At 40.3% G+C, this 26,612-nt stretch overlaps 3 protein-coding genes across 6 annotated transcripts in view; 1 reads left to right on the top strand and 2 right to left on the bottom strand.

The window, feature by feature from the left end:
* LOC107225388 (trehalase) overlaps positions 1 to 19,389 on the top strand; it is a 29,939-nt gene extending 10,550 nt beyond the window's left edge. For both annotated transcript variants that reach the window (XM_015665838.2, XM_015665839.2), the window contains exons 2-10: positions 228 to 344; positions 520 to 827; positions 954 to 1,132; positions 2,847 to 3,031; positions 3,609 to 3,852; positions 5,718 to 5,958; positions 6,485 to 6,684; positions 9,091 to 9,259; positions 14,698 to 19,389. In XM_015665838.2, the coding sequence (XP_015521324.1) occupies positions 228 to 344; positions 520 to 827; positions 954 to 1,132; positions 2,847 to 3,031; positions 3,609 to 3,852; positions 5,718 to 5,958; positions 6,485 to 6,684; positions 9,091 to 9,258 (1,642 nt within the window). In that variant the 3' untranslated portion in view covers position 9,259; positions 14,698 to 19,389. The remainder of the gene's footprint in view (positions 1 to 227; positions 345 to 519; positions 828 to 953; positions 1,133 to 2,846; positions 3,032 to 3,608; positions 3,853 to 5,717; positions 5,959 to 6,484; positions 6,685 to 9,090; positions 9,260 to 14,697) is intronic.
* LOC107225389 (B9 domain-containing protein 1-like) lies at positions 15,024 to 18,442 on the bottom strand. Of its 3 annotated transcripts, none has more exons than XM_015665841.2 (5): positions 18,311 to 18,442; positions 16,887 to 16,998; positions 16,470 to 16,578; positions 15,860 to 15,978; positions 15,024 to 15,537 (listed from the first exon to the last, which is right to left on the bottom strand). In XM_015665841.2, exons 1-5 carry the CDS (start codon positions 18,434 to 18,436, stop codon positions 15,434 to 15,436), a joined length of 570 nt encoding a protein of 189 aa, XP_015521327.2. In that variant the 5' UTR covers positions 18,437 to 18,442; the 3' UTR covers positions 15,024 to 15,433. The 3 variants fall into 3 exon arrangements, with proteins under 3 accessions (XP_015521327.2, XP_046588241.1, XP_046588242.1); XM_046732285.1 differs by having other exon boundaries at positions 15,024 to 15,554; XM_046732286.1 differs by lacking the exon at positions 16,470 to 16,578 and having other exon boundaries at positions 16,883 to 16,998.
* Positions 19,138 to 24,356, bottom strand: LOC107217183 (aconitate hydratase, mitochondrial). Its single transcript, XM_015654589.2, has 9 exons — positions 24,191 to 24,356; positions 23,062 to 23,216; positions 22,780 to 22,946; positions 22,218 to 22,627; positions 21,813 to 22,158; positions 21,223 to 21,425; positions 20,467 to 21,029; positions 20,026 to 20,374; positions 19,138 to 19,889 (listed from the first exon to the last, which is right to left on the bottom strand). Exons 1-9 carry the CDS (start codon positions 24,221 to 24,223, stop codon positions 19,749 to 19,751), a joined length of 2,367 nt encoding a protein of 788 aa, XP_015510075.2. The 5' UTR covers positions 24,224 to 24,356; the 3' UTR covers positions 19,138 to 19,748.
* Between the last annotated feature and the right edge of the window lie 2,256 nt (positions 24,357 to 26,612).

Here is a 26,612-nt window from a genome sequence, read left to right on the forward strand (position 1 = left end):
CTCGGGGACAAGTGAATATCTTTGAAACAAAACCGATTGGATAAAGAAAAAAGAATTGTCGCACGGCGCGTGATCAGGTTGGGATTTATCGACTGAAGTTAACCTCGAGAAATTTTCAATGTACTAACGTTAACATGTCCGCCCATAATGATAAAGGAAAATTTCTGTGCGAACGAGCTGATCTTAAATCATCACCCGCGTATAACCAGAGCCTTATTTTCTTTCAGCTCGATCTACTGCCAAGGAGATTTACTCAAAACCGTCCAACTCGCTGAAATATTCAATGACAGCAAGACGTTCGTCGACCTCTACCAACTCAACGACCCAGAAGTTACGCTCAGCAAGTGAGTCCATTGTTCTTTTCAGCTTGTGAAACGTATTCAAAAATTCAGACCCGACGACGTGTCGACGTGTGTAGTCGCGAAACGTTGTACCGTGGTATAAACCCCTTGAGATACCCCGTGAAGAAGAACGCAATCGTGTTTCTCGTTGCACACAAGCAATCGTCTCGTTTTACAGCTTCAAAAAACTGATGGAGGCAACGGACAACAATCCGAACCACTCTCAGGTGACAGAGTTCGTGAGTGAAAACTTCGCACAGGAGTCTGATTCCGAGCTCGAAACGTGGTCACCGCCTGACTGGCAAGAAAATCCGCCGATACTGAATCGCATCAAGGATGAAACATACCGAAAATGGGTAAAGGAGCTGAATCGCATATGGCCTCAACTTGCCAGAAAAGTTAAACCCGAAGTGGCCGAACATCCGGAAAGACACAGTCTCATTTACGCGCCGAACGGTTTCATCGTTCCTGGTGGCCGATTCAGAGGTGAGGATGAACCGCGTGTGGATCATTCTTTTTCTACTTTTTTTTTTTTGCCTCTTACACCCCCCCAGAGATAAGTCAGTGCGGTATCTAACCGTCGTTTTCTTTTGGTGAATAATTAAATTTCAGAATGCTACTACTGGGACAGTTACTGGGCAATGCGCGGAATGCTTTTGTGCGGTATGAACGATACGGTCCGAGGAATGCTGGAGAACTTCTTTACTGTGATAAAAAAATACGGGTTCATACCAAATGGATTCAGAAGCTACTATCTCATGAGAAGTCAGCCACCGATGTTAGCGCAGATGGTAGGTCCAACAACGAAAGCATTATTTCACCTGTTTCAATAATTCTCTTGACAGGCAACCGATACTCTTAGATATAAAAGCGCTGAACCGACAGGCGGATCGACGATCGAATAAGAAAAACCACCCACGGTTTACATTTCATTGAATTGGATATTTGACGATTGGGTTTTAAGACGATACAGCTGATATAATTTTTCCTCCTTCTTCGAAGCTGGGAATGTTTGTTGGGGAGCTTGGGAATCGGACTTCGTTATCGGATCGAAACTTCCACTCATCACCGAAGATTATCGCTCAACTTATCCCAAAACTATGGCTAATCGTGGCTTACAGATTTCGACAAATCTTGTTGGGCTGTTTCGGGGTTGCAATTAGTGAATGTGGCTTGAATTCATGTCGAGAATATCGATCCGGCACTTGCGATGGTAGCTGGAGCAGGAGTACCAGTTCTCGGTTCGTCTGCGATCGTCGCATTTGCGATTCTCTGTGTTCCGTTCGTGTGGAAGCAACTACAACCGCTTCTCTCGGTAATTGTACATAGTTACGATACAGTTGTGCCAAAGGTTATCATCGCCACATTCAACGTATCTCTGTACTGCAATTTCCATTCAACTCTGAAGACACTCGGGTATAATAGACGATATTGGATCTTTGACACGGTCGCAACGCGTTCTCTCTCGACGTACTTTTCCACTACATCCACGTATCTTAAGTCTCGAAGATATTTCCATCTCACTGTGAAATTTTCCGCGGGAAAAAAGTTGAGAAAAAATATGTTTGACAAAACTGCCGCAATGGAAATCGGACAATATCGATAAACAACAAGCAGCGTTGTCGATACAAAAAAGCACTGCATCCAATCACAGAATTAATTGTAGCGGGTATGGATCGTGGTTCTCTTTATCTAAGTTTCTTTTACTTCGGATGAAGGAATTTCTAGACTTTTTTTACACGCGCAAAAAGTACCGAGAAGTATCTGTGAGGCTGGCAGGACAAAGGTGAAACAGTTTCGAAACAAACTCGTCAGCCAAAACAATTTAACGAGTCGAGACAGGAAAGACCGAACCCCGTTAATCCCGACGGTCGGCAAACTTTTATTTTTTTTTTTTAATTTTTTTGACTTAGAGTGAAAACGAGAGGGAAGAAAAAAAAATACGAAAAGAAAAACATCGAATAAGTAAAAAAAAAAGAAAACTAAAGAAACCTACCACCTTTCAAAGGATATAATTAACTGTCAAATCTTCGAAATAAATTATTCATATTACCTGTGATTCCAACCTTCGTTTGCACCCGCTTGTTCGGTTCACTTAGGTCCCCTATTGAAGAGAACTGCTCTGTCCATGAACGAATTATACCAATCATTCGGGGGTGGAAAAAAGTCTTCGCAGAAAGTAATTTCACGGCTCCCCAATCTCGACTTAAAAAGTTATAAACACCATTTCAAATTATCAGCGCGTGGTTATTATTCGCGATCTAATCACTTGCGCAAAAGACGAAGGTATTACGTCTGTAAGAATTTGAAATAAATTACACGACCATGTAAATTTCGCATCGATAAGTCGCCGTAATTTAATATGACCGTTAAAATTGGCACAGAAGGTCGATATTGAAGGTAAGCTGAGAGACGGGGGCGAATTTCAAGCCACATTGAAATCTCTTCGCAACATCTTACATAGTGGAAAGGAAACAAATCGACGTAATATTCTCGTTTGCTTAGGTGGCAAGTTACATGGAAGTTACCAATGACATTGATTTCCTGAGGGCAAACATTGCTACGATAGAACTAGAGTTGGACTATTGGCTCCAGGAGATGTTCGTCGAGGTAAAAAAAGGCGGGAAAACTTATCAAGTGGCCCGATACACGGTCCACAGCGATGTCGGACCACGGCCAGAAAGTTATCGGTACGTAGAACCGCAGCAATGCGAGATCTTCATTATTATCATAATTGTCGTTAGCGCAGGTGTACGCACGAATAAAAGGAATAAAAGAGTTGCAAGTCAGCTGGATCGAGAAAAGTAATCTCAAGAGCTGTTCCCTTTTTTTTGGGGACAAAGCGAATGACAGGAATCCCATGAATCGGAAGACAAGAAAGATCCGTCTCATTTCTCTCTCTCTCTCTCTTTCTCTCTCTCTCTCACACACTCCGCGTTATCTTCTCTTTCCCATCCTTATTCTTATTTTACCGTTATTTTTTCTCCACCTTTTTGCACTCTCTGCTACCACTTGAGCACGTTTTCTCGAGATAATTGTATCCAAGAGAGAGAGAGAGAGAGAGAGAAAGCGGTCCGTATTTCGCTGTCCTTGCTTCTACCTATCTTTCGATTCTGTAACGTGGAAAAAATTCCGTAAACATCGATGCCTCAAGATCCATGGTTTGGAGGAAAACGAGACAAATTATGGGACCTAATGAACCGGCATGTCGGAGTACGGCAAGCGATTCACGGAATTCCGCATTTATCTCATTTCCCACATGTACAGGGAGGACTACAACAACGCACAGAAGCTCGGGAGTGATCGTTCGGAAAGTTTCTACACGGACATGAAGGCCGGTGCCCAAAGTGGTTGGGACTTTACAGGTCGTTGGTTCGATGAGACAGACGGGGTGCTCGGTAATCTCACTACGATCAGGACCAGGACGATCGTACCTGTCGATCTCAACGCCTTTTTGCAGAGGGATGCCCAGCTTCTCTCCGACTTTTACTCATGGTTGAACGAACCTACGGTGAGTTCATTTCTGGATATTATACCCATGAGTCTGTCTTTCCTTTTTTTTAACCCCGTATCTTCTCTGACTGTTCTTTCCTTTTACGGATTCTACCCTTATTTAATAAAAGGGAGTATCATCGGATGACGTTGATTTCAATTATTAGCAACTGATTGTACCTACGCAGATTTCTACATGTTGTGAGGAAGTTAACGCGTGCTGGATCCATTACCAAGAACATGTGGGTGCAGCTCAGTGTCCGTTTCACGGCTGACTTAAAGCCCCATTATTTACTAGACCTGAGAGGTTTTGAGACGTCTTGCGTGGGCTTGCAGTATTATACGTGCCAAAAGCACCTGCTCACGTCTCAGACTACTAAAGACACGAACTTGAGGGAACAAACTACTTACTTGCCAAAGTTGCTTGCTTTTAGAGTTTTTTGGCACACGCGAATAACGAAGCAGACCATTATTTTCTCATACTTGTATTTTTTCTGTAAGATACTTTTCTTTATCCCACCGTTATGAGAATTTTTCTTGAGAAATTTTATTGGCGTTCGGAATTTGTACGTGATAATTAATATATACGTTGAAGGACCGAGAAACATCATAAAATTATGTCGCGCAAGTTTTTTTATCGCATTTCTCTTAGATACATTGAAATTCTACAATTAATCGATTGAGATTCCAAGTTCAGTTATGACTTTTAGAAATGACTAACGTTGGCGCGAACTTGAATGTTGCAAATTTTCGTACTAAAATTGTAAAGGGTGTTTTTTAGACGGAAGAGCAAACCTTAGACGCCTTTATGTCCCAAATGATTCAGAGTTTTCCGATATCCGTAATAGGATCATGATCTTTCTTTTTTAATTCACCTCTAACTGAATTAAATTTCAATATTCACATAACTCAAAATATGCTTCATTCGATGGAGAGAAAAGCAATTCATAATCTATACCGATAAGTTTCTCTGAAAGGGCTTACACCAGGCTGCAAACGCACAAATCCATAAACGCCTCGCATGCACGAAGCTCATGATGCGTCAAGTATTGCAAAACAACGATCTAGGATCTATCAATCATACAATGTATCAGCCAAGATCCATAGTTTTTATATGAAGTGACTCCGCCTTGATTTCTCAATGGAATTCTCAACCCGGAATTTCTCACGTCTGGCACAAATAATCCCTGTAACTCTTGCATCACCAGATGCGATTGTAAGCAGTACGCAGGCTTCAATAACAGGCTAATTCGAACCGAAGGGGAAACATGAATTGTTTTACGCGAATTGCACAAAATGAAATAGCCCGATTGGAAATTCGCCAACAATACGATTCCGAGCACATCGGTACGATTCTGGCAACCGTAGAAATAGAACGACGAGAAATGCTTTTTTACAATTGAAACGTCCCCTCGTAGAATATCAAATTCATCCCATTGACGTACGCACAAGCAAGCTTATACACCCAATTATAAACCGGTACAACGGTACACTTGCCGTATTAGCAAATGTATTCTGGGGATTCGTAAAAGTAACTCGTTTGCGAAATGAAAACGCAGGTTGCGACACCGCGTTCGTGACGTTGCCGCGGAATATTTCGAATCCACGTTACCGGGTGTAATTGAATTAATTGGCCACGTCTTCCACCGAGTGACCCTAATCGAGTCCTGACCCAGGCTATTTCGGCCAAAATTCACCGCCCAGCTTCGCCTCAGCGCAGAGAAAAAACTCACGTGCTCCGATCGCCTGGGCTATCTTTTATTCGTTTATTTATTTCCTTTTTTCCGTAATCTTTGTCTTCTTCTGAAAAGGATCGAACGTAGTAAAAGCTTTTCGCCTGCCTTTAATTACGCTTCGTATAAATTTTTTGTGTTCTGGTTACAGAAATCTGAGTACTACGGCAAGATGGCCAACCTCATTCAAGACGGACTTGACAACGTTCTCTGGAACGAGCAAGAAGAGATGTGGCTCGATTACGACATCGAACAGCAGAGATCGAGGAATCGGTACTACGCCTCCAACTTCGCTCCCCTTTATTGCGGAAGCTACAATCGTTCGAAGGCCAAGGATCTCGCCGAGAGCAGCGTTCGACATCTTGAAAAACACGGCATCACGCAGTTTATGGGTGAGTTCGATGAATTTTATCATCAAAAGAAAATAAACAAGAATGAAAGAAAAAAAAAAAAATGTCGAATCAATCCTTTTTGTTGTATCGCAAGTACCGGGCTTGCTATTTTTACTTCAGAACTGCTGGTATTGCTCGCGAATCGTGAGAACCATGTACCTTTTTTAGTACCTATCCCCGTTATCAAATTCTCTATAAATTTTCCTCGCTGAAGTGAAAGTAGAGCTTTTCAATGGATAGACGTCTGGTACGCATCGTCGGTCTATCATTCCCGCATCGACGTCAAATGCGCCTTTGTGTCTGGGGTACGGAATTTTTTATCGTATCCGTGACGGGGTCATAAAAAAATCACCGTGATTCTTTATCCTACAAATCGTCCGGCACAGTCAGGGAAAAAGCTCCCGGGATCTTGTCTAGTTATCCACAAGCCGAATTGAAATTAGAGAAAACAGGTCTATTTTCCCTGCCTGGGAGTAATTACGTAATTGGGACCGAATGAAACCTTGCGTGACGGATTCCTTCGCAGGAGGCAGCCCCGTTTCTAAGGACAACACCGGGGAGCAATGGGATTATCCGAACGCCTGGCCCAACATGCAATCGGTGATAGTGTTCGGCCTTCAAAGAACCGGATGGGAGCCTGCCACGTCCTTGGCGAAGGTCCTGGCGACCAGATGGCTCCACGCGAACTACCTTGGATTCTCCGAGTACGACGTGCTGTTTGAAAAGGTGAGGATATCCGCAGGGCGGAGGAACGAACCGAGGAAAAGTGAATGAACGAAGGGTGCGGAATGCCTGATAATCTCGAAATTTTATCACCTTTGGTGAGTTTCGTTCCCAAGACGATGCGCGGCTGCGTGAAATAGATCGCGTCGCTTTGCCGGAAATATTTTTCGCGAATGAAGAGAGAAAGATAAATTTATGGGGAAAGAGCTTGAGAGGAAGAGTGGAATTTGTCAAGTTCTCGCGAAATAAATATCCTGCGTCAAGGCGGTAAGTAACGATGCTTGCGGAGCATTACGGGCTGCAAATTCAAATCTCTCGGTGAGAATAAGGTCGTTATATACCCGACACAGCGGCACGTGAAAGGGACGGATGTTCACCGCCCCGACGTTTCGAAATATCTCTTTGCGGACGCGGAGGGTGGAACAAAACCTGGATGTGTGGATGAAATATAAATAAGACGGGTTATAAATAAAATCCTGCGAAGCGATGGGACCTGGATATATATCGGATAATACGGCGGTCCGTTTCGGTATTTTTGGGATATTCGATAAGGTGGACAGCTTCGTTCGAGTATATCAGAGAAAATCCGATTTGCGTAGGAGAATTCACAAGGAAGATATATACCCGAGGACTGACAAAGAATCAGACCCATCTTCAGGTCGAGCTGAGTAATATGGACGTTGGATTCGGAGTGAAAATTTCTAACCAAGGATTCCGCGGTCCTGAATTATTCAAGATCTCCCGCCGCCATTAATTATTGCGCTCAAAAGGAAACCCAGTACGCGTATATTGCATCAAAATGTATTAAAATGACTGAAAAATTTTCACAGACACCGATTTTCATTGAACTAATTACAAGTAGAGTTGGAATTTTTCTTGAGACTCAAAACAGTTTATACACGAGTGAAAATTCATTGAAAAAATTCTGCAGCAATTTTGGAATAATTTTATTGAAATAGAACAGAGAAGATTTACCCGCTAAAATAATTTCCTGCTACATACTGAGATGAATTTTCTGCCATGGAAATACATTTTATAAACGTGCGTGTGTCTAAGAATTGCAATCTGTACTTATGGGGTTTTATTACGATCTCGTGGAATTCTAGTCGTAACTATTTTATCTGCGACACAATGCGTTATGCTGGAGCATTATACGAAGGCGCAAGTTTTCTGAAAGACGTTGTTTGGCGCGTCGTAAAACGGGACCGGAATAAATATAACGCCAGATTGCATTGTACGTTTCAATTTAATTCAAAATCCTTTGGCCTCTGGCCCTTTGGAGGCTCGGAAAGCAATGTAACTTGGGTAATTTGTAATTTGAAATTTAATTTATTGATATGCGGTGGCCTTCAATCAGGCCAAAGGGATGCTACGTACTTGGATTATATATACGTATTTGGGAAATGATTTAAACCGCCACGGGACGGGATTAACACGACGCTGCTCTGAAGGTGCTCGCATATATTACTGCATCAAAATTTATTATTTACACCACGCATTTATGTAATATTTTCGAAGCGGTAATAATAATACGCGATATGTGTGACACGCATTTGCATACATAATGCAAATATTAGATATACTGTGGAGTTTATATATTAAAAAAATATACGACTTTTCACCTTTAAAACCATAGTAAAAGCAATTTCCCATGATTTTTTTTCAAGTATTCAAACAGCTTCATCGATTTTTTCCAGATTTAGTAACCTGAAATGTTATTTGAAATTAAACGCTTTGCATAATTAACTCATATATTTCACGATACGCTACGCGTTAAAGGGTTGAATGTAATATTTACGATCATGGAATAAATGTGTGGCTGGATTGTAGTGTATAAGCTTCATTTAAGTGGGTTAAGAATTACGATGCTTTATTAAAGGACTTTGGCGCACAATGTAAGTTTTGATAAAACTTTTGGACGATATGAGACGCGTTTGTACGGTGGGGATTTAAAATTCCAAAGTCATATAATAATAAATTCAAGAGCAGCAATTCCGCTGAACTCCGCAAGAAGCTGCGAATGATTGAAATTCTTTTTAATTAATGATAAGAAGGGTCTTATTAAACGACCCGCAAATTAAGAAAATGTTAATCAAGCACGATCAAGCTACAGGAGACTTTCCTGCCATTCGACGTTAAATTCTGCACGATTAAAGCCGCTGACTCATCGATCGCGTTGAAATTGGCATGCTTACAGCTTTATCAGTTTTCTTTTCTTCTTTTCGCTACCTCGCGTTCAAACGTCAAAATAAATGAAATTGGACCGTCAAAGAGCTGCGGCTATACTTGAGTTATCCCTGAGTGAACTTATAAATCTGAAATTTTATTCCCGTCTGCTTGGCAACCGGCTGATTACCGCGTCTGTTCATCTACCGGTTTAATTCCAACACTGTTATTTCAATTTTTCAGTACAGTGCAATCAACCCAGGAGAGTATGGAGGCGGGGGTGAATATAACGTGCAAACCGGCTTCGGGTGGACACTCGGAGTGATAATGGAGTTCATGGACCAATGGGGTGAGAGTATAAGCATCGAAGATAGCGCGTCGAATTCAGACAGTGACGCAGCTGAGAGATAAGGTGAGATTTCGAATTAATATTCGTTATTTTTACTCGGTTTAATTTATTTTCGAAAGATGAGTATAGGTATATTATACGTTAATAAGGGAAATAACCGCACTGATTTTATCGCTGCTACACGAATGCGGTGTCGATATCTTTAATATATAACAATGTATAATAATAGATAAACGTTTACTATACATTGCCTGGTGAAAGACAAGGGAAAACATTTTCGCTGGCCTACGTAAAACGCCACGAAAGGTTTTTCGTCGCTTTTATCGAAGTATAAAAAAAGAAGGTGGTGAAAAGTAAAAGAAGTTTTTGCCTGGCGCGTAATAAAAAAAACTTCTTCCTAGCCAACGGATGTTCAAAGAGGTACTAAAAATGTTTATCGAATTACTTAAGGCCGTCCCATCTTCAAAAATGGGGGGCCGAGGGGGAATGAAAATGAGAATATTTATAATTACAATTAAGAGTTAGCGAGGGGTGATAAAACGCGAGAATTATATTTCTTACGGAAAGCCGGCCTGGGGAAAGTCCTGTTAGGACATTCCGAGCGCAATTTACTTCTCAACTGACGATGAATAGAATTTCTCTCTCAGATCGTACGCCGTTTATTATACATACCTAATTCTCTTGCGATTAAAGGTAAACAAGGAAAGCAAACCGAACCCTTTGCGGTTGAAGATTGAAAGAAATAATTGGAAAGCAATAAAGGTATTTACCGAAGTGTCGAAGACAGTCTTATAATCTGATTGCAAATGTCGAAGAATTCGAAACCGGAAAGCGATCGCAGGATATCCGCCATTCATTATTCGCGGAATCCGGAAGTTTGGTACTCGTGAACAAAGTAACTTGGAAGAATTGAAAAAATATCTGATTGTAGGTTTCGCTAAATTTGTAACATTAAAAAATTATTACATGCAATCCAGTCTTCATCTAATTCATGCAAAGTGAAATTTTTATAAATTACGGGATAATCAATTTACGGAACCGGACTTTATATTCGGGAGATAAAGATTGAAATATTACCATCAACTGTCGAGGATGGCCACTTTGCACCTCGCGAGAGTCGTTTAGCTATTCCCAGTCGAGCAATACATATTTCTAATGTAAATTTTCACGGGATTGTAGGAAACCCCAAGTCCCACGTGAAAATTTTATTTCTGTTAATTAATCATTTACTTTTAAAGAATTTTCCTATTACAGAGAAAAGTAAATTCTCTAGTTGAAATGAACATATTTTCTATCCTCGAACGTAATTTAACTGAAACTCGTTAAAATTATACACACACGTGCGCGGGTACCCTTGCAAATAATTGGCAATCGCGGGAAATTACGGTATTGTTTTTCAGAAGGTGTAAATATGAAATATCGAATAAGGTTATGGAAATATATGAAAAGTTTTTTTTTTTTTGTTTGTTTGTTTGTTTTTATTGGAATAATCACGTTTTAATTATACGTTTCGCGGTATTCGCAATAAAATCCATCGTTCAGGCATATCGGCGACAAAAGGTTTCTCAAATAACCGACAAAAAATTATTCCCTTATTGAAATACACTCGAAACGATAGTTAAATAGTACATTATGGATCGTAATAAACGAAAAGAAAAAACCAAAAGGACATTTTTCAAACGTATTCCCGCGGTAACCTGCGGGAAAAATTTTAAATGTCAAAGGTAAATCTTTGGCATGAAGCACGAGTCATTAAGCCAAACTGGCGAGCGTCCAACAATTAACCAACTTGCTCGTAACTTGGTTTGTTTTTTAATTTTCCTCTCCTTCGCATTCTCCGTTTTCCCCGGGAGCATGAGAAAAAAAAAAAAAAATAAGAAAAATGTAGGTAAAAAATTTACAACGTTAACAATCGACAAGGTCGGAAAGTCGAAGTCACTTATAGAGCCAGAATATTTCCGGTTATGTACCAGCTGGGATTATTGCCGCCAGCAACATTTCTGCAGCTCGGATGATCTAGTCTGGAATAGCCGCACTCTCGGTTATATGGTAGAACCGTGTTGAGAATTCTGGATTATGTATTTCTGTAGTAGAGTCCTTTGGGGATTCGCAGGACTCGAGGCCTGAGCGCGAGGCGGAGCAACGACAAAGTCTTGCTATATAAGCCCCGCAGTTATCTGCGATTCTCCTTTTTTCTTTTATTTAATTTCCTTCTTCCACCGAAATTGGCGCTGGTGGAACCCTGTCGTTTCCCCCGGCAGGACCATCGACGATCATTTGCATTTGTTAAAGCGGACAACTTCCACTGGGAAAGTTTGCAGCCGTTCGGCTGTGAAAAGCGTTCTTTTACTTGTATTATGTATTATTTCCATATAATACGTACAGGAAATGTCTCATTGCCCTGTAACTCCTCTCTTTCCTTCTTTCTCCCTGTCACTCCTGCACTTATCGTTATTATCATTATCATTATACGTAAAGTGTCACTAACATCATGCAAAGTACCTACAAGACGTATATTCAGGGTGACGGAGCCTCAAGGGATCTGTGAAACGAACGTGACCAGATCCAAGGAATCTTCACATACAGTGTATTATACCGTATGACGTATCACGTGCGAAAGAATGTTAAGAAGCTGAGAGAGGACGAAGATCGAAAGATCTAAAAGTCCCGCAGCTGATCGTGATCACGTGCGACGCTAAAAACAAAGCAAAATAATACAAATCGAAGCGAAAAAAAACAAGAAATTATTCTGCGAAGAAGATCGATATTGCACGAGAAAAACTTTCAATAGCGGTGTTATTACGTGCACATTGATAAAATTAAAAATAATTGGACTAAAAGTATCGTATATTATGCCCAAACGAATTTCGGCATCTGAATTTAATTTGACGAGCAATTTTCCGCGCCAGTACGTGACGCAGTGAAGCTGGAGGCGCGGCCGTGTTGAACCGGATGAATTTCCGACGTAAATATTTGATTCGGCTCTCAGGAGAATAGATGGGAGAAAGACGGAGGAGGAGGAGAAAGAAGCGTGAGGAAGTCGGAAAGACGAGGGAACGAGCTAGGTGTGAAGAAAAAAAAAAAACGCCATTTCACATACGAATATCTCGCGAGAGACGAAATGAGCTCTGAACCGCAACACCTCCGACTGAACTCCCCAGTGAAGTGGGGGAAAAAAATTAAATTTATTCACACGTACGTATACATCTGATATACTTGAAAATTCGCGTCGAAGACTGCAGATAAGACGAGAGATATGGGTATTATTCTCATGAACCAAAAAAAAAAAAAAAAAGAAGAAGAAACGCGGTGAAACGTGCTAATTCTTGTTTCTTACCGATGCAGTTTTACCAGGCGATTTTTATTGTAACCAAGTAATCGTTATGCTAATGACGCGTTAGGAAGATAAACTTAATTCTATTTTAATCGTCATGTTCATCGTCACTCGAATGAGTTTGCAATCGCAGGCATGGTTAACTTATGCCTGGAAATAATTGCTCAAAACCACGAGCAATGATTATCTCATCTGTTCGATCAACCTTCGATTCCTCATTGAATTCGAACATACGCGCAACAACGATGCAGTGAGTGGAAAAATTGCTAATTTCTATTCGATTACAGCGAACAGAGCGTAACGAGTATCGTGGAATTCGATATGGAGGTACAGGTATTCGGAATTAATTGAGCGTGGATATCTGAGGATGTACTTCATTCGGCAGTTATATACTTTTCCGCTCGACTGATTTTCACTGCATTTCCGATCAATCGACGCGACGGTCGCACAACAAATATCCTGCGATTATTTATCTGTTCAATGCAGAGGCAATTTGAAAATCTGGTATTTTCACACTACTGCGTGAATTTTTATCGTGCAATATCAGCTTCGCGTAAATTGGCCGAGAAAAGTCGTCGGTCTTTTCGCGCGTGATTATACGACGCATTGTATCACGAGAGCAACAAATTATACGCGACGAAAATAATGCGGTAAAAATCAGTTCCAAGGGTCTGGATTTCGAACGTGGGAAGCAGTGCAGCGGTGTTTCAGGGATGTCAGAGTTGAAAGGCAGCATCGCGAGTAAGAAAATCCCAAGTCAGGACGATGTTCGTTTCGCGTTGCCTTCGGCAAAATTCTTGTGTACTTCTCGTTATGAGAATACCGTAGTTGTTCGCCGTTTTTTCTAAGGACCTTTCGCTGATGAAACAACGGCTAATATCCCAAAGAATCCCCGACACGCGAACGCGTATTTAAATCGTATCAACGTGCGCGTTCTACTCGATCGTCTGATCCTTGCAGATCCTGCGGCGGTCCGGCAAGATCATCACGCCTACGTTTATTCACGGCTTCTGCAAGGCGGTGCTTGCATCGACGCTGCATTATGCGGTGTTCTTTATTGTCCTCGGCATTTATTACGCAGCCTTTATTGCAACTTATTACGCCCGTCTTCTTTATATGCACAAGCCGGTGATAAGCAGAGTTTTACCGCCCTCTTCGGAAAGGTTGCACAGCTTCTATAATACTTCGTTTCGACAACGTTTACTGCCGAATATTCTGCGGACAAGGCGACGACTGAAAGCGACGTAACTTGCCCGATTTCAGCCTCATAAACAACCGGTGATGTACTTTATTTTATTGAATCATATTGGAGAAATGGTCTAAATTTAAATCACAACTGATCGCGGTTTTCGAAGTTATGTGTTTTGCGGTAAGGGGAGGAACTCGTATTTTCAATGTGCGTCATTTGGAAAGAAATCGATAAAAGCGATAATTCCCGACCTAGAATTTGCCATTCAGGTATCCACCCTTTTTCTTTTCCCACAGACCGATACTCTGAGCTTTTCCTTTCGTGTTTATTTTACAATTAGCCTTTTGCTCGTTCAGTTTGACTCTGCGTAGATCGATTCGCGACGGCAAATACTTGTGCAAAGCCAGTGTAATATAGGTATAACGACTGGGAATTTGGTCGACGAGTGAAACGACGTACTTTCTCTCCTAGGAAAGCACCGCGTATCGGTGGGACAAACGACGGACGCTTTAATCTATGTGCTTGAAAGAGGATGATCGTGATCAAGCCCCCGAAGCCCCGGTATTTTCATCGCTTAAACGATCCTCCACTACACGCGAAACGACGCCGATCAATGAAAGCGTACTCGATGCGACTTGCCGCGTCCAGCTGGACTCCGATACCTCATTTTACCCTCAAACCACGAAAACCGTGATCGAACAGGATCGCTCGATTAATTCAGCCTCAATTAGCCGCCCCCGCTTTATGCTCTCGAACGTATGCGAACCACCAGCACGGCGACGAGGGAATGATTAAAGATTGAATTCGAAACTTTCGTTCTCGACCTTTTTCTCGTTATACCGTCCCCGAGAATTCAACACGCGCCAAAATTACCAATTGAAAACGAATTGGGTTGCACAGTTGGACGAATAAGGTTCTGATAATATTTCAATCAATGGACTAACATCTGAATAAATTTCTCTCATTTCTCTGTTCCAGGTCCCTCAGAATTCAGGCATTATATGTAAATACCTCAGAAGAAAAGTTCACCGAGAGCGCTTTCGTTGAGAATTAGTCTACAATTATTTACTTAAGAAAGACGCTCGGCAAATATTAGTCGTTATACCGTATACGATCAGGGTGGTAAAATAATCCGGTCCTAATTGTTTTCCAATAATATAACCGGCAATATTAATATCTACGAAAAGTGCGATAAAACTGTGGAGAAAAAGGAAAAAAAAAATACCGTGTTGCAAAAATAGAAAAGTATAGTGATTCTTACGGGCAAAGTGCAACTGTTTTAAAACAAATTTTTGAAACATGTGTTTAATAAATATTGTAATGCGAGGAGTGTCAAATGCGTTCGCCATCAGGAACTTGCTGAATGAACGCCGTAACAGTATTTTTATGATAATAAAGCACGGTACAGAGAAATACGCTTAAGTGGATATATTAATTGACAATACGTTACGTTTGAATACCGGCAGATTCCATTAGTATAAATTCCATAATATAATGCCTAATTTACCTGCGAATAGGCCGCGTATGATGTACGTATACCTCGACGTATACAGATGTGCTGGAGATATCATAAATACGGTTCATCTAATTACAGGTTATTTATTTGTAATATAAACATACAATACATGCGCACGTGCATACGTGTACATATAGGGTTTTGGCAATAAACATACAAAGCATAATATTTATTCAAGGGTTTCGATAAAGTATAGTGTTACCTATCCGCCTGCTGGCCGTTGCTGTAACCCAGTTTAAAAAAATCCTTCATCGATACGTTAAAACGCACTGTAATAGTTCCTTGGGAAATCATCCTCGTCACTGAAAAAATAATATCCCTAAATTTTTCAAATTTAAAACTGCGCTGAATTGGAAATATTAATATTACAGTAGGTGCATTTTAAATTTGCCAAAGACGAGCTCTAGCATTATTGTACCAAGCTCTGTTCACGTCGAATATTGTTCGTGAAGTCTGGTGAAGAATAAAATGTACATTGACGACCGCGAGTTTCCTCACGAAATAAAAGTATCGCTCAGCTTTATGCGTTATATCGCGGTAAGAAACCGAGGCAAGCGATGTGCGAAAATAAATGTGTCGTGTGTCGTGTAAGCTGTGGATGTTGGGTATTCGAATGGTTCTTACGCTCTCGCCCTCCGCCAGTTGCGAGTATCGTTGGATCTATTAGTTCCGGTCTCCTTCCGGAGAACCAGGCAATAAATTGTTGCAATATCGAAGAAGATTGCGGAACATACACAGCCACCCTGAAAACGAAACGTTTGCGCTAATGAAACTGATTACATACCTTGCCAAAAGTGGCTGTAAATTCTAATGTTCACTTATTTATTTGTTTGTTTATTTATTTTTTTTTATCGATTGCGCAGAAAATTAAGCGGTCACTTTTAAATATTATCTACAATTTTTTCCACCAAATTGAAGCGTATCGTTTATTTATGCATGTTAAAGAAAAATTGAAGCTTAAGGGAAACGAGAAGAGATCTGATATTCGAGGGCAAAGTGGGTAAGTGGAAAAAAATGGGGTCACGTCATTCTTGAACTGCCTCTGCAAGTCGCACGGCTGACGTGCCTTATCAAAAGGACGTTTCTCGCTTCGCAGAAATTGAAAAGTAAACGTCCGAATTAATTGCTGTGTAAATTTTTATTCCACGGTTCGATCGCGACAGTTGAACGACTATGATGCAATTCCACTCAAATATAAGCGGGCGTCTGAAAAATGTGGATAAAATTGAAGTACTTTTTTGTGTGCGTGCCAGTCGCGAGTGGCAAGTGACAAACTCCGTAGCCTCTAACCACATCATGACCAAAACAGTCCAAACCGTAAACTGACAGAATCAACTGAGGCCCTAAAACAGATGGAAAATGGTATTTAGTAAGTGCAATCGATGTATTTTGCTATTCGAAAATGTAAAAAAAAAAAAAAAAATTCAATGTCGAGAACGTCTGATATCTTATCGTGATACGGGTAATCACGCTAATTGCTGCGATAAGAATATTGTTACGTCTAGTATTTAATCTTTTAAATTCTACGTATACTAATTGTAGTCAAAACATTTTGAAACTTGGCAAACATTGTAAAGGGTGGTTGTTCGGTTGTATTTTTTTTTTTAATTTCTATTTTGTAATTTTATATGAGTTTTACAGCTATACCTACATCCCTGGGGATTGATACTCTTGAACGCAATATCGAGAGGAAAGTTCCAAACAGCAACCTGGCGAGCGTCGGTGCTTTTTTTACTCATTTGCGTAAGCCCCTCTTCGATTCCCTGTGGAGTTGAAAAATTTTGGTTTACAATTCTACATGCGACATACTGTATATTATTCAAATCGGCGGAATTGTTATTGAGAGGAGATCGTAGAAATGAAAATTATCGGTGCGATACACCCCTGTTTTACATGTACTGTAGAGGAAACTTTGAGGATGATACCCTACGAAAGCTTTTTGTCACGTTTTTCTTCCCAGCGTTTCAATTGTAGTCACGAATTCTCACAACCAGCTACCTCATGATCCAATCTCGAGAGCGATAAGAGCACGTGCGTTCAATCCCCGGTTGTGAATATTTTCCCATTCAATTTATGCCGCGGTATAACCGCGGGTGAATACTTTGGTTACTCATAGAGACGAAATTCTTTCAACGAAATTTAATAACCTTAAGTGATATCTATACTTCGATGTGGTTATGAGCTGTATGGGTAATTCTTTCGAGAGCGGAAGAAAACAAGAGGAATATAACAATAAAAGAAAAGTATACCAAACTCCTTTCCTTCCATCAAGATTATTTGAAACTATCAAGATTAAGTGGGTGAATAAATTTCTGCAAAAATCGACCAAGCCGTCCGTATTATGTATGTTATAACATGTAGCGTTATTAAAAGCTTGGAAAGCGGTTATTTGAATGACATGACTAAAGGCAAGCAGGATCTTGTGCTGTACGCGAAGCCTAACATTTGAATATAAAATAAATTTATCATCTAGCCCGTAATTAATTGGGCACTTAAATTTTATGGCTATAACACCCAGGAATAATCAAGAATCATTTCGCGGTACGTTCATCGACATGTACATCGATTATTGATGGAAAAAAAATTCTCCCCACAGAAGTTTATGATTAGCGCAAATCGGAAATCAGATCAGTAACTTTTACGTTATCAGTTTTTATCAACTTACTTTATACTCTTAAAATATCTAACAGAATGTTACCGACTGATGTGAACACGCGAATCACTTCTTGTTACACGGCAGCTGCAGGTAAAATGCAAATCAAGTATTTGAGGAATGTATAAATTATCTCCATCGTTGAATAACTCGCGTGATAATAAATAAATGATTTTGCCGTCGTCGCTGGATTGAGCGCGTAGAAATTTGCAAATTAATAACTGAGCAACGGTAGATAATAATTGAAACTTTTGCCAAGTATTGGTACAATTACGATAGTGGATAAAACAAAAACCATTTTTACAATTTTTCCGTGAGAAATGGAATTGTTAGTACTGAGAAAATTAACCAAGCGGTCGGAATATTGAAATAAAAAAAAAACACAGATAAGAAAGTAAACCAATAATGTGTGATGTGTATACCCTGACGATGCTCCAGTCCGGTCCAAAGTGGTATCCATATTTGCAATACACGTTATCAATGTCATAGAAGTTTGCGTACTCGATCGATCCTGTCACTGATAAGAAAAATTCACCCTCGACTGACATGGATATAAATTACTTCTCCGTCAGATCAGATGATATTTTCTCTATCGACTACCAAAGGTTTGCTTTTACGCGTTCGCTTTACTATTTGTTGTGAATTTCGTCATTCTGCGTTGTCATGACGATATCCGCGCGTTTCGACGATTAACGGGTAAAACGCCTGATGAAGTTTGGACAAGCAACTTGCGATACATTTGTGGTTTCAAAGATAATTGTGCTAGGCGCTTATATTCTACACCAAATGACAATTCAAGCTTTTCATTACGAATTATCAAAATTTTGTTAGGTACTCAGTGACAATAGCTCTTCACTTTTCCCGGTGAACTGATTTATTTCATAAATTTAACGATCGAATTAAAAGTAATGTAAGAACCCAGTGAAACTTTTATTAAAATGATTATTTTTGGATATAAACTTGCAGTACTCTACTAAAATATACGATCGGTATTGAAGTAGCCACAAAATTGTTCAATGAAAAATTTCGACTTCAAACTACTAACGCATACTAGGTAAAACTTTATTAACACGGCAAAAACTGTTAAAAATGACAGCTTTTGCTTTTTAATCGATCGATACAGAGAATAATATATACAATAAGTATTACTGTGTAAATGATATCCTAAGTAACAGTTATTAATGTACTAATGGGCATTATTATTCAGATTAAATCACCGACTTGCTTAATATACAATTTTTTTTTTTTATACAGAACTGACCCAAGGAGCACTGGTCTTTACGATTCATCTTTTATTCAGTTGGCAAAATCAGACTTGAATGATTGGCAATGGATTATAAAGACGCAGAATAGCATCGTTGAAGTGAGACTAAAAAGTAGCTACCGATTTTAGATTTGAGTCTAGTCTTGATTCGAGTTTGAATATACACATCCATAATCAATAATACGTACAATAATTTTGTCAATTGAAGGGAAGTTTCATTACTTATTGTACATCGTACATGCATAAAAAAAAGTATGCAACTTTAGCCCGATTATAAAATTTCTCTAATATCGCATGATTCTTAGTGATAATTAGCTCCCTTAAATTTCAGTTCTCGTAATGAATACTACCTTATATTTGCATTGTTCTATTTCCTAAATATCTACCGTCTGTACGCGTAACTGCCGCTTCAAAAATCAAATTTCTATCGGAACTAAAATTCCCTGTCTACGAACGATTTCGTAAATTTTCCCTATTTGCTTTCGAAAATTCAATACATGTGACATACTAGCTTACTGCTAGTTGACATTTTTGGCATTGTTCGACTTCTCAATTCGACATCTTCATCCTTCGTTTCTTCAGTTTCGTTTAACCCTCTACTTTCCTAGGGCTACTTCCTTCATACGGTTCAACGCTGAGCCTGCTTTGAACCAACCAATCTGCTGCTCATTGAACGTGTGATTCAAAGTGATGGTGTCAACCTTTCCGTCTTTGTGTTTGATTTCTGCCTTGATAGGCTAAAACAAATCAAAAAACAAGACAAATAATCACAAGCACTGAATCAGATGTGTTAATTACTGATCTCATCTGGGAAATAGAATCAAATCTGAAATATAATTTTTGCGTTTAGGTCAAACAACTTTATCAACGAACCTTTCCAGGAGCTAAATCCTTGAGACCAAGGAGGTTGATCTTGTCAGTTGGTTGGATTTTGTCGTAATCACTTGGGTCAGCGAAAGTCAATGGAAGCATACCCTGCTTTTTCAAATTGGTTTCGTGGATCCTAGCAAAACTCTTCACAATTATGGCACGTCCTCCAAGATGTCTGGGCTCAAGAGCAGCGTGTTCCCGAGACGAACCTTCGCCGTAGTTTTCATCGCCGATAGTTACCCATCTGACGCCATTCTTTTTATAATGTCGAGCAACATCGGGAACAGCTCCCCACTCTCCCGTAAGCTGGTTCTTGATTTTGTTGACTTCGCCGTTTTCCGCATTGACCGCACTGAAAAACAAGGAAAATTGGAAACCTCCAAACAAGTAGATAGAAGTATTTCTAAAAGTTGATAAGAAGAATACGTAATAGCGGCCACATACCCGATGAACATGTTGTTAGAAATGTTGTCCAAGTGACCACGGTACTTTAGCCACGGTCCAGCGGCGGATATGTGATCGGTCGTACATTTTCCCTTCGCTTTGATAAGGACGACTAGATCGGTAAGATCTTTGCCGTCCCATTTGTCGAACGGGTCCAGAAGCTGAAGCCTTTGAGATTTGGGATCGACGTCAACTTTGACTGAGCTACCGTCAGCGGGAGGATGGTCGTACGTTTCTTGGCCAGGGTCGAAGCCACGGCTGGGCAGTTCGTCAGCGAATGGATCGTCCAGCAAGAACTCTTTGCCGTCAGCGCCCTTCAGTTTGTCCGTAACCGGGTTGAAATCTAATCGTCCAGCGATTGACAACGCTGTTACCAGCTCTGGACTTGTTACGAAAGCGTGAGTTGCCGGGTTTGCGTCGTTACGACCAGTGAAGTTGCGGTTGTACGATGTTACGATAGTGTTTTTGTCGCCCTTTTTGATGTCTTGACGATCCCATTGCCCAATGCAAGGACCACACGCGTTAGCGAGAACGACGCCTCCGAATTGACGAAGCGTTTCGGCCTGTTTAATAGGGTTACAGAGTTAGTTCGAGATTAAATAAATGTGAAGTAGCATTTTGTTTTCATTGCAAGTGCAACGAGAATTGGTTGTTACTGTGACAATTTCCAACCAAAATGGCTTTCCCAAAGAAAGTCAGTTACTCTCTGTTATTATTATTAGCGACGAAACATATGTATTAGGAATATGATATTACAATTCCGTCGCGTTCGATGGTGGCACGAATTTGCTCAGAGCCAGGAGTTACGTTGAAGGTGGACTTGGACTTAATTCCGTGCTTCATGGCCTGCTTGGCAATGCTTGCACATCGGCCCATGTCTTCGTAAGAACTGTTTGTGCACGATCCAATGAGACCGACTTTTATCTCATTTGGCCATCCATTTTTCTTTGCAGTTTCACCTGAAATTTAAAAACCACATAAGCATGCGAAAGCGCCTAAGTAACGAACACATACGGGCATCTGGAGTAACCCAATCTATACCAATCACAGCACAAAATGTTTGAGATTGATTGAATATCGCTTTGTAACAACTTAATCAAACTATGTAGATTCGAATAACTGCATGATCATTAAGATATTGGGGGAAGGGGAGATTATATAATACTACAATGAACAGTAAGCTCTGTTGAACAGGACACAAATTAAAGCAATCAGGTTAATCTTATCGTTTGAATACAAGGTTTCTTTTTCATGATGCCATCAAAAGTATATAGTCGTGAAATAAGAAAAGAACGATAAAATCATGAGTCTCCCGTGTCAATCTTTACTTAAATAATTGAACTCACCCAATTTGGAAATAGGGTGAGCAAGGTCGGGTGTAAACGGTCCGTTGACATGTGGCTCCAGCGTTGAAAGATCCAATTCGATGACCTGATCGTATTTAGCGTTGGAATCAGCAGTGAGGAGACTCTCCTTGTACTGATCAGCCGCAACGGAAATTTCCCCACGTCCAGTCGCCTTCAGATAATCCTGCATGCGTCCATTGTACGGAAAAACTGAAGTCGTAGCACCAATTTCCGCACCCATGTTACAAATCGTGGCCATACCAGTACAGCTAATGCTGTCCACACCAGGGCCAAAGTATTCTACAATCGCTCCAGTGCCTCCTTTCACCGTCAGGATACCTGCAACCTGTAGAAAATTGTTGTCTTATTATTTTTGCACCGCATTTCATGCACAGCATGTCTCACCTTCAGAATGATGTCCTTCGGACTCGTCCAACCTTTGAGCTGGCCAGTCAACTTGACACCAATAACTTTGGGGCACTTCAATTCCCACGGAATATTGGCCATCACGTCAACAGCGTCAGCTCCACCAACACCAATACACAAGCCTCCCAAGCCTCCTCCGTTCGGTGTGTGAGAGTCTGTACCAATCATCAGCAGCCCAGGAAATGCGTAGTTTTCCAAAATAATTTGGTGGATGATACCAGATCCAGGGTTCCAGAATCCAACGCCGTACTTGGCACCAGCTGTCTTCAGGAAATTGTATACCTCCTTATTTACGTCCTTGGCTCGGGCCAAATCTTCAGTTCCACCAATTTGAGCTTCGATCAAGTGATCGCAGTGGATGGTCGAGGGCACAGCGACTTTGGGGAGACCTAAAGGAGAGACAAAAACAGGTAAGCTAATAGAAATTGAATCTATTCAGATACGAAACTATTCTTAGTGTTTAGAATCTTTAGTGAGAATCTTTAGTGAGAAGACTCTTTTATAGATCACTTTTGTCTGAAGAAAAAACAAAATTACTAACCGGAGCTAATGAACTGCAGCATCGCCATCTGTGCTGTAGCATCCTGCATAGCAACACGGTCTGGTCGTAATCTGAGGTAACTCGTTCCACGGACAACATCTTGCGTCTGCGGTTCATCCAGGTGAGAGTACAAAACCTTTTCAGATAATGTCAGTGGTCGGTTGAGTCTGAAAGTAGAATTTCGATTATGATTTCGATCAATTGCTTCATTTTTAAAACTAACTTTGCAAACGTTGGCATGAAGTGAAAAACTAGTCTGGAATCAAATGAAGTAGCTCTCACCGTTTCTTCACGATTTTGATGTTCTCTTCGAGTTTGTCGTAGGGAAGGTAGGTAGTTTGGTCGAATTTGGACATCGCCACCTTTGCGGCGGCGAAGCTCAACGGACTCACGCTGAAACATCTTTGTTGGATGTCGGTAGCAAACCCAGCTAGCCTCTGTTTCGTACAAAAAATCAAAATTCAGAAACACCAAGGTATATAAAGTAGCTAAAAAGCATTTAGTGTGATGTAGCAATACGTTTGTACTTTTTGGAAATTGATTCTGGGCAGTCAAAGCATTAGCAGGAGCAAAGACAACATAACCTAGAAACGTGGTAGACAATCAATAGTATTCTTTCCTCGTTCAGTTACGTAACTGGAGAGGAGCGAATGGTCTTCTTTTTTTCTATTTTTATTGAATGCTTGTTCGGGTTATTTTTGTTTGCATAATACTTCTAGCGTTCGAGAAAAGTGTGCATAACGGAGCTCCGATCATTCACAATCGAGATCGAGTTCACCGCAATGCAGGTTCGTATAGCTGACAATTAATCTTTGAATGAAAAACATCGCTGCGATCTATTTCTGGCGTAAGACGAAAAGTCCAGCTGTAACGCAATTTTGCACCAAGTATATCGATAAGCAAAGCTAAGCAATAAATTGCGTATACCTCAGGATATAAAAATTCAAGTCTAGATATCAAAGTTTACATTGATAAGAGTTTACGAAACGAATAAATCATCGGCGACGAGACGACGCGTATTGCTACTGCAAACTAAAGGCGCAGATCAAAATTTGTAACGGCTACTCGATGTAGTTACGTGCTTCTTCAATGTTTGTTCACAAAATTACAAATGCGCATAATTAGTGCGATATGAACAACAAAAACCGGCCCACCGGTCCAGACAAAGTTCAGAGTTCACCGTCTGCCGATTAATTACTTAATTTGTAAGATTTCGTATGACCTCTGGACGAGGTCGAGGTGGATATCTATCTGCGTGCCGCTTATACAAGAGGTTTTTTAACGTTTTTTTCGATTCGATTTTCGAATCTCGCGAACCGAGTGCGCCGTTGGAATTTCAATTGGAACCCCGGCGTTTTGAATATTCTATGTTTTATTCATCCGTACTTGGTACGAATTGTTTTTCTCATACCTGGGCCTTAAAAACGCGAATGCAATACGACATTGCTGCTCTTCCGCAGGGAAAATCTTGTACGGTCTTCGTCACTAGCTTACAACTCGGCTGCTTCGCGCACGCGCAGACTTGGTAGACTCTCGTGGCAGTTCTTCTCAAACCGGCCACCAGAGAACTGAAAACCTTTTCACCCACTTCGCCTCGACGGCGCCCTGATTCACTTTACGAGACATCGTTTCGACGCGCATGCCCGACGGTCGATTCACACGCTAGATAGAAATGCATTTTTAAACTCGACCAAACAGATTTGCGTTAGAAACGCTAATCGCCGATTAATTGCACGCATTCTCATCCTTTCGCTGAACCTTCTCTGTTCGATGAGAATTAACGCGATGGTACACTAATCGAGAAATTCCGAAGCGTCCGTACGATTGAGATCGCAGGTGTCTGAAATAAATTGAAAACGAGAGCATGATAAGATACTCAATGAAATTATCAATCAAGCTTTTTTCTCTGTGTTTGATTTGGTTTTTATGACTATTTTCAGAGAACGGAATTCTATCGAAAGAAGGAAACCCTCGATTGCGATTCGTTAAAAATATTACGATGAAGTTGATAATTCAAATCGTTTTTAATATTCTATTAGAGTTGTACTATATACGCAAGCGAGTATAATACGCCAAATCTACCTCAAACATCAATTGCGTCAACTGATTTGACGTGTCAATTGTATCACGAAATGAGACGTGATTGAACACTGTGATATCATGTGATAGAGAGATGAATGATGTCTCGGTATGTCAAAGGCATGAAACTCGTGATTTTCGTTCCTGCGTGTCCCGCATAGCTTTAAAAATACACGTTTCAAAAATAAAATTGTAAACTGAGTGCAGCGATTTTAACACGCAAATTGACGCAAATATATCTCAGACATTATATGACGTTTAAAACCCGTGTACTCTGGACGATTTTTCAATCACGACACGTATTCTGACAAGTGCGCAGATTATTCGGTCGACAAGGGATCTGATGCTGATACTAATGTTCGACTTCCACTTACCGGCTGTTGGTACAGAACACCGCTGTCGATCATTTTGACGTACCCGTTAAAAAATACCCGTCGAGCTATTGACATTCTACCTTATCAGCGGTTTTAAAAAGAGCCAACATTTAACAACGTTTTTTTTTTCATAGTTGATTAACAAGTACCAAAAAAGAGCAAGTATTTTCATGGGTACCATGATGTTTATGAGATTGGTAAGGTTGGATTCAATTAAAATGACTTCTTATGTGATTCACATCGATCCAAGATCAAATCATTGATCTCCTCTGTATCGCTACATCTGTAATCTAGAGTTACGCAAAGTTTATTTACTTATTTTTGAATTTCCATTCCGCTGAATAAATTGAAAATTGTTAACTTCTAAATCGGATTAACAAGATCGAAGTTCAGCATTCAACTTTTCACTCATACAACGCTTCAGAGGTGAGAAATAACCCGAAGGAAAAGCGACAAGTCGTTACCTACCTCAATAAGCGCGGTATCATCGCAAAACAATGTCGTCTATCCGAAGTGGGTTGTGCGACATGAATATAAGTATGATATACATGCACTAATGTATTATTTATGGTTTTCGTTTGCTGGTTCATATTGTTCTCTGATGATTATGTAGGTACTACCTCGCACACATAATTGCATGTTATTTGTTTGCAAATGTGCCCCAGGGAAGTGGCGTCAGCCTCCGAGGCAAGAAGTTACATGTTATAACTTTGCTTTTGCGATTATTATATTTTCTCGTTTTGGCATACATTCAGGTATCTGTATTTACAACCGACTGGTTAGTTGGCGCAGACCATTTACACCTACGGCAAGCGCCAAGTGCGTCAGATGAAACTGCAGCGTTATAGATTAAAACGGATCATTGAATGCGGAGAACATTTCACCTGTAAATGGATCAAAGAGGTGATTTGTAGGCATTCTATCGCTCATCTGGAGCAGTAGTCCCAAGTAAAACGTAATTTATGCCGGAATGTAATATCTTCAGAAGTTCAGAGGTACTAAAATCTTCGTTCACTGTAAGTCGCACTTTCCTTTGGATGGAGAAATTAAATTATCCATTTTGAGGCGGATATTGAAATTTCGATGATGATAATTACTTCCGATTTGTATACAATTGACCTAATATTCGTTTCGAAAGTGTGTAACATCGGTCTTTAATTTTTTCAACTTATAAATATCTGGCTACATTGCGGAAATTGATATTTTACACTAGGTAACATTGCGAAAGACTTGAACGACTTTTACAAATAAGAATAATGTTATGAACAGAAAACTATTAGATAGCAATAATTCTACAGAAAATAATTATCATAGATCGCAAACACCGGTCGTGTTTCTAAAACCTTCCACATTAATTGGAAATTGAAGAACCGTGATTGG

Source organism: Neodiprion lecontei, chromosome 2 (assembly GCF_021901455.1).
Source record: "Neodiprion lecontei isolate iyNeoLeco1 chromosome 2, iyNeoLeco1.1, whole genome shotgun sequence".
In the NCBI taxonomy this organism is placed as follows: domain Eukaryota; kingdom Metazoa; phylum Arthropoda; class Insecta; order Hymenoptera; family Diprionidae; genus Neodiprion; species Neodiprion lecontei.

Bases quoted from the DNA above. Each gene is read 5' to 3' on its own strand.
- LOC107225389 (XM_015665841.2), bottom strand. From the start codon at position 18,436: ATGTCAGTCGAGGGTGAATTTTTCTTATCAGTGACAGGATCGATCGAG. The intron at 16,579-16,886 runs GTAGGTATAGCT...CATCTGTTTTAG, and splicing joins GAGTATCAATCCCCAGGGAT to GGCCTCAGTTGATTCTGTCA. The intron at 15,538-15,859 runs GTAAGAACCATT...TTATTTTTTCAG, and splicing joins AACTGGCGGAGGGCGAGAGC to TGACGAGGATGATTTCCCAA.
- LOC107217183 (XM_015654589.2), bottom strand. From the start codon at position 24,223: ATGTCGTATTGCATTCGCGTTTTTAAGGCCCAG. The intron at 22,628-22,779 runs GTTAGTAATTTT...TCTCTCCTTTAG, and splicing joins GCTGCAGTTCATTAGCTCCG to GTCTCCCCAAAGTCGCTGTG. The intron at 21,030-21,222 runs GTAATATCATAT...CCTATTAAACAG, and splicing joins CCATCGAACGCGACGGAATT to GCCGAAACGCTTCGTCAATT.